Consider the following 8003-nt stretch of genomic DNA (forward strand, 5'->3'; position numbering starts at 1 on the left):
ACGACTCACTGCCTTCCTGTTGGCTCTGACTCAGAGACCTCTCCTTGGGTTTCGGAGATCTCTATGGAAATAGATTGCCCAACCTTCCTTCCAATCTGGGTCATTAACCTCTTTTATTTAATCCAACTTTTCTATTCTTTAGGAAAGCCCTGGTAGCACAGTGACTGAAGTCCTTGGCTACTAATAAAAAGGTCAGTGGAAGAAAGGTGTGGCAGTCTATTTCCATAGAGATGTACAGCCTTGGAAACCCTATAAGACAGTTCTATGAGTTGGGGCTGACTCGATGGCACATAACAACAACAACAACAACCCTGTCCTGTAGGGTCACTGTGAGTCCAAATTGACTCAACAGCAGTGGGTTTTGAGTTTTTCTGTTCTTGGCCATCCGTATGTCATAATGGATGCTGGTTTCCTTGGCTTTCCCTCAAGGGATCGGAAAGGGGATCTTGGGCTCTCACCCGAAAGGAGATGGTCCTGGGGCTGGAGCGTTTGAGGGAGCTGCTGTAGGTGATCTGGGTGGATGAGGTTGTGTCTGCTTCTTCCTCTTTGCTAGGGATTTTCACCTGGATGGAGCAGGGGAAACATCACAGGAGGTTAGGGGTCTCATCAGGCTCCAGCAACCCTGGAGCCCAAGTTAGCCATAGGGACCCCACATGGCTTGGTTCACTGCAAGAGCTGCAGGAGGAAGTGTGAGTGAGCTCCCTCTCTTGCCTCCTTCCCTTTTGCCTCTGCTGTGGGGGTGGAGACACCGTCCTACGGGGCCAAGCTACAAGACAGCACGTTCCAGAGGAGCTTCTGGAAGGATCTGAGGCTTCCCAAAAATCTACTGGGGTTTTGGAGTCCAGGCCCTAGATGCAGATGTGGCACTAGGTATCAGGTACTCCCTGCCACAGAGCCTGTCTCAGGGCCTCCTATCCTGACAGTGGCAGGAAGCAGAAAGGGAGAGAAGAAACTGCTAAGGCCAGCCTGAAGTCAGGAGGGCAGGAGGTGCCAGGGAGCCAGAGATCATCTGGGTAGGACTAGAGGGAAAGGCTAGGGAGGGTATGAGGGTGAGAGGGACAAGAGAACTGCCAACCTGGAGTGTGAAGGACGGGAGGCGGGAAGCCACAGTTACAGAGTCTGACTCCCTCTGCTCTGTTGGCTCTGCAGAGGGAGGGGGGCTCTTTTCAGAGAGTGTCCTTCTTCTCTGCTCCATGGTGGCAGGCTGGGCCACGTCAGAAGACAGCTGCCCCCCGGCCTGGGGCTGCTCAGACACTACTGCCCTCTTAAGGGTCAGCTTTGTCTCTGTGGCTGGGGTCTTCTCTGAGACCAGCGACTTCTCAAAGATGGAAGCTTTCTCAGACACCAGTCTCCTTTCTGAGCCTGATGATTTCAATGTCTTCTCTGAGGGACTTGTTTTTTCTGGAATTGATTTCCTCTCTGAGATGAATCTCTTCTCTGACATGGAGGTTTTCTCAGGAGTGGGTGTCTTCTCTGAGACACTTGTTCTTTCTGGAAGCAGTCTCTTCTCTGAGATGGATCTTTTCTCTGATCCTGTTGCCTTTCCTGACACTGCTATTTTCTCAGGGGTGGGTGCCTTCTCTGAGGTGGAGGTTTTCTCTGAGACTGACCTCTTCTCAAATGTGAACATCTTCTCTGTAACAGAGGTTTTCTCTGAAACTGGGGTCTTCTCTGGAGCCAAGGCCTTCTCTGGGACCCCCTTCTTCCCTTCTCCTGGCTCTCTGCCCACCGAGCTCTCCTCCTCCCTGGCCCAGGGGCCCCGCTGCTCCTGGCTCAATCTTCGGCGAGGCGGAGCATCCAAATCCTTCTGGGGCACTGGAGATTGCTGCTCTGACCACCCAGGACCCGAGCTGTCTCTGCCCTCCTCTGCCTTCGGCCTGTCCTGGATGGGAAACTGTGTAGCCTCCAACACCTGCCGCCTCTGCCGCCGCTCGTGCCGTGTCCTGAGAATGGCCTGGAAGTCCTCATCCTCATCTTTGGAGGCTTGGGAGGATGGTTCTGGGGCCTCTGCTTCCTCCACACTGGGCAGTCTGAGTCAGAAGAGTGGGAGACAGAATCAGCGGTATCAGACATGGAAAGGACCCTGGGGTATACCTGATTCAATGGAGATGCCTCCAGGGCCACCAGGGAGGGAGGGAGAGAATAGGGCCCTGGATCCCTTCTATCTTCTCTGCATATTAGACTTCAAAGATGGTATTTGAACAAAGTACTCCATGTTTTCAAAAAACATCTCTAAACCCCTACAAGGTCCAATCATTCCATGTTTAGTCTCAATCAAAAAACATTGATTGAGCACCTACCTACTTTTTAATGTGCCAGGCCCTGTGTAGACATTGTGAGGTCAAAGGAATAAGCACAATCACTGCCCTTTAGAACTTGGATTAAAATCAGAGAGATTCAGGAAGTTGGCAAAGGCCACATAGCTAATTAGCGGTAGAGTGACAATAAAACCCAAGACTTCCAATTACCACCCAGTACCTTTATCAATCACCTGGGTGCAGCCAAGACTAGGTGGCAGCCACAGGTATTGGTGCAGCCCAAGGCTCAGATCCTGTCCTCCCTTCTGGGGCACCCAAGGGAGCAAGAGCAATGTGAGAGGGTTGTCCAAAACCTACAGCTCTTGTCATTCTTTTCATCACCCTCTTAACCCTCCTTTTACTTCTGCAGAGGTAAGAGGACTAACTGGGAATTCACACAGACATGAGTGTGATTTCAGGCAAGTTACCTCACTGAGCCTCCATTTCCACATCGGCAAACTGGGCTTGTTAGGAGGATGAAATGAGAGTCATCCCGTGAGATGGCCTACCACAGTCCTGACACATAGGTGGCATTCAGTAAATTCCAGGCCTTCTTCTTCCTTTCCTTCTAACCCTAAAGTCTAGGTGGCAAGACTAACCGCCCCCCCTTCTTCCTCACAGATGCTGATTATGGAATGGGAGAGTCAGGGTGAGGCAGTCTGTATAAATAGTTGTATAAATAGTTTAGCCACAGAGCCTGACACATCTGGACAAAAAGCCTGGCCCTGCCACTCTTTAACCAGATGATCATACTACATCACCTTAGTGCTCTTTGACCCAGTTTCTCCATCTGTAAAATGGGTTGGTAATACCTCTCTGTTAGAGATACTGTGAGGATTAAGTGAGCTATGTCCATAAAATGTACTAGCAAAGTACGGCTCATGGCAGGGCTAAATAAACGGTATAAGCATTTGTTGCAATGAGGCAGGTGGAATCTGGCAGGTCTGAGGAGGGCCCTGGGGAAGGTGAGGAACTTGAGTTTCATCTTCATACCCTTCAGCCTCATTACCAGGGTCTCCATACCCTGGGCAGGTCAAATATATTACACTTGGTGTATTGGGGCTGCTGAGTCAATCGCCATGGCCTGAGATAGGGGCACAACACACTGACCCCCACCGCCCTGACCCCAGCACCTCTCTGCAGGCAGCTGGTTTCCGTTCTGGGTGAATTTGGGAGCATCATCGTCGGTAGTGGAGCTCAGGTTGCGATGCCGCCGCCGGCGCTCCCGCTGCTGCTCCTCCTCGTCCTCTAGACTCCTCTGCCTGGCCAGGCTGTGGACGGAGGGGGCGTCAGTGCAGCCAGGGAAGGCTGAGCATCCCCTCCCACACAGGGCTTCTATGGGTCAGGAAGAATAGACAAGATACCCCCTGGCCAGCTCTGTGCACAGACAGCTGTAATGTGGCTAGTCTGAACTGAGGCCCGCTGTAAGTGTAAAACACACTACCATACTGCAGACTTAATGAAGAACTGAATGTATAGTATCTCTTTAATAACTGTTTATACTGATTACATGTTAAATGATAATGTTTTACATAATATTTTGGCTATATTGGGGTAAACAAAATATATTAAAATTGATTTTGCCTGTTTGTTTTTACTTTTTGCAACATTACTAGAAAGCTTAAATTTTCAATTATGGCTTAAATTATACCTCCATGATATTTTTATTCAATTTCCATTAGAGCTGCAAAGATGTGGGTTAGATGAGCATTTCCATCTCAGCACTACTGACGCTTTTTTGTAGGGAACTGTCCTGTGCATTGGAGCCCTGGTGGCACAGTGGTTAAGCCCTTGACAGCTAACTGAAAGTTTGGTTTGAACCCACCAGCCACTCCATAGGAGAAAGATGAGGCAATCTGCTGCCATAAAGATTTACAGCCTTGGAAACCCTATGGGGCAGTTCTACTCTGTCCCATAGGGTCACTACGAGTTGGAATCGATTCAACGGCAATGGGTTTGGGTTTGGTCCTGTGCGGTGTGTGATGTTGAACAGTGTTCCTGGCCTCTACCCAGTAGATGTCAGTAGCATGACCCAATCATGACAATCAAAAATGTTTTTGGACATTGCCCAGTGTTCCTTAAGTGGGGAGATGGGGACACAATTGCCCCAGTTGAGAACCAGTGGCTTGGACTTTACTCCAGATTTGACTGCATTGATGAGTGGGAACACAGGGCCTCCCTGTCTGGAGATGACTAAGAATGTGGGTGGATGGGCTTGTTCTGCTTGAAGCAGGTAGATGAATTTCTCCCCTTTTGGCCTTGAGATTCTTAGATAATCTCTCTCAATAGACAATCACAGAGAAACTTCATTAGAGTTACTCAATTCCCCATGTAATTTCTTAGCTTTTAGGAGGAGGAGACTCACAAAGAAGAGCAATTATACCTAAAAGGACTCTAATATCATCTTCCCTTCACTCTGAATTTCCTTCACCTTATAGAACAAGTTTTCACCAATTGTAGAGCAAGGGAACTCTGCACACCTACTTCTGGGTCCTATCCCCAGTCATCCTTCACTCCTGAGACCAACTACCCACCAACTCCTTCAGTCACCCATTTTTCCAGCCAGCCACCTATCAAGCCAAGCACTCATCACCGAGCCACCCTCCTATTTTCCTACCAATTTCCATCCACCCATGCCTACTTATCCACCTGCTTACCAGCCCATCTTGTCTTCCATCCACCCAACCTCCTAATCCAACCAAAGAGCAAATGCAATGGGCCAGCAACCAGGTCAGCAACCATGGACATTCACAGAATAAGGCAGGCTCCCTGCCCTAAGATACCTGCAGTCTAGTGAGAAAGAGGCATGCACACCAATAGCAACCAGGGTGCAGCAATTGCTCTGCAGAGAGGACAATTCTGGGCCAAGATTAGCAGGAAGGGCTCCTGGAAGAGACTGAACCTGCACTGGATCTCAGCAGATGAGCAGGATTTCAACAGGAATGAGTGGAGAGAAACTAACAGTCCAGGCAGGGGGCTGGACTAACTAAGTCTACAGGATCAGAAGGGGTCAGAAGGCACTGAGTTTGTGAGGGGTGGAGAGGCTGTACTTCAGAATGAGGTGAGAGAGGATTTGAACAGCAGAGTAGCAAGCTGTGACCATCAGTTGGGTGACCCTTGTACAGAGCCTCACTCTGACTAGGGCCCACACTGGGAGATTCTCAAAATAGTCCCTTCTCTCCCAGTTACTGCAGTTACTCCCATTGCCACCATCAGGTGCTGAATTCTCTACTCTCTGTTCCCCCCTCCTTTCCCACCACCCAGCCTAAAGGGACTCACCATGTAACCATGCCTTGATTTAGAGTGCCATTTCAGAGAAAAACTGTATAAAAATAGTATATATAAAACATATATATATACACACACACACACATATATATATACCCACACACATATATATTTATATAGACACACACACACATATATACACACACTTTATTTATTTACTTATTTACTTATTTATTTATTTATAGTGTGTATAAGGGAGCTCTCGTAGCATAGTGCCTAAGGCACTGGACTGCTAATCAGAGGGCTGGTGGTTCAAACCCACCAGCAACTCCTCAGAAGGAAGATGGGGCAATCTACTTCTGTAGTGATACTGCCTCGGAAACCCAAGGAGGGGTCTCTATGCGTCGAGTCTGACTCAAGGGTACATAACAACAACAACATATAGTATATAGGAACTCTGGTAGCATAGTGCCTAAGGCACTGGACTGCTAATCAGAGGGCTGGTGGTTCAAACCCACCAGCCACTCCTCGGAAGAAAGGTTGGGCAATCTACTTCCATAGCGATACTGCCTCGAAAACCCAAGGAGAGGTTGCTATGAGTCAGGTCTGACTCCACAGCACATAACAACAACAATATAGTGTGTGTGTGTGTGTGTGTGTGTATAAAATTCTATAGCATTTTATATTATATAACTTTATTAAAAATTATATAAAAATAGCATGTATAAAACACATATAAAAATACAAGTTTCATAAATTGAATTGCACATAAAATGTATCTGTGGAGCTTCCTGAAGATTCCCCCATGGAATCTTTTATAAGACTTTTGTGAATTTGATTTTTCCTCACCCTGACCTTAGGCAAGTTACTTTCTTTTCTCTTCCTTACTTTTCCTTCCTAAAATGAGGAAAAACTCCACAGTGACCTTGATTTTTTTTTCTAGGTCCAGAATCACCTTTGTTCACCCAACATTCATTAAACAAATATTGTGTGAGCACCTACTATGTGCCAAGCACGAGTCCAGGGGCTGGAATACAGTGGCAAACAAGACCAACAGGGTTTCTTCCTTCACAGAGCACATATCCGGTGTAAAGAGAGAGTCAGACAAGGAGCCAGGAAACAAACACATGAACAAAATGACTTCAAATAACAAAGACAATGGAACAAGGTCAGAGATGATGTGAAAGATGACTGGGAGGGGGAAGGCCTTCCTGAGTAGACCTGGTTCATGAGAAGGAGTCGACAGAGCTGGATCTGGCAGCAGGGTGCTCCAGAAGGAGGAGGGAACAGTGAGTACAAAGCTCTGGGTGTGAGCAAGCTGAGCTGGCGTATCCAGGGAAAGAGAGTAAGCCACCGTGAGGGGAGATTGGCCAGCAGTGAGGCTGGACAGTAAGGGAAGGCCCAAGCAGAGGGCTCCAGAGAGCAAGTAAAGGATGTGGATTTTATTCTGAGTGAACTGGAGAGACATTGGAAAGTTTTACACAGAGGAATGACAGGACTGCATTTATATTTTTAAGATCTTTCTGGCTTCTGTGTGAGAAAAAAATTGAGAGGAGGAGGAAGACCTGTCAAGAGGCTCCTGCAACGGTCCAGGCAAGAGCTATGGTGGCTACAACTGAGGATGGGGAAAAGTGGTGGATGTGAGACATATTTTGAAGGTAAAGCCAGCAGGATTTGCTGATGGATTCAATATGGGGTAGAGAGGAGGGAGAGTTGAGGCAAAAAGAAGGATCAAGGAAGACTCCCAGATTGTTGGCCTGAGAAATTCTTTGTGCTACTATTAGTAAGATGGGGAAGATCAGGAGAGGAAGTTTAGTGTGATGTCAGGAGGATAGTACAAATGAAAAACCAGACCTTGCCATTGAGTCAATGCTGACTCATGGTGGTCCCATGTGTTACAGAGTAGAACTGCCCCCATATAGTTTTCTTGGCTATAATCTTTATGGAAGTAGATCACGAGGGCTTTCTTTGGTGGCACTGCTGGGGGGGTTCAAACCGTCCACTTTTCAGCTGGTAGCTGAGAGCAAACCATTTGAGCCATCCAACGACAGCAATGGGGAGAGGGAAATCAGTTCTGTTTCTGGAAAGTTCAGAATGAGGAGAAGAAACCAGTGAGGACCAAAGGAGATCGAGGTGCTGCAGCCAGAGAGATTGGAGGAAAAGCGAGGAAGGGTATTGACATGGGGAAAGGAGTGAGGTCCTCTGTCAAATGCTGTGACAGCAAAGAAGACTAGGACAGAGCAGTGAGCATGAATTTAACAGCACACAGGTCCCTGGTCACCTGCGAAGAGCAGCTTCCATGGGTGGGCCATACGCCTGACTACTTCGGGAGGAGAGATGGGAACCAGGAAAGTGGAATTAGCAACTACCAACAACCATTTTGAGAAGAAAATCAAATAAAATGGGGCGTTAGCTAGAGAAAAATATGGATTCAGGGGATGCTTTTTAAATTGGGGTATAGTTTACAGGTCATAAATA

At 47.7% G+C, this 8003-nt stretch overlaps 1 protein-coding gene across 1 annotated transcript in view; it reads right to left on the reverse strand.

The window, feature by feature from the left end:
• The window catches only part of LAD1 (ladinin 1), an 8895-nt gene extending 3933 nt beyond the window's left edge, over positions 1-4962 (reverse strand). The window contains exons 1-4 of the mRNA XM_042780977.1: positions 4955-4962; positions 3431-3568; positions 1076-2030; positions 459-563 (exon numbers count right to left, since the gene is read on the reverse strand). Coding sequence (XP_042636911.1) covers positions 459-563; positions 1076-2030; positions 3431-3568; positions 4955-4962 — 1206 coding nt within the window. The remainder of the gene's footprint in view (positions 1-458; positions 564-1075; positions 2031-3430; positions 3569-4954) is intronic.
• Positions 4963-8003: the final 3041 nt, after the last annotated feature.

This window comes from Orycteropus afer, unplaced genomic scaffold (genome assembly GCF_000298275.1).
Source record: "Orycteropus afer afer isolate SDZICR_OR568_19922 unplaced genomic scaffold, OryAfe1.0 scaffold00075, whole genome shotgun sequence".
Classification (NCBI taxonomy): Eukaryota; Metazoa; Chordata; class Mammalia; order Tubulidentata; family Orycteropodidae; genus Orycteropus; species Orycteropus afer.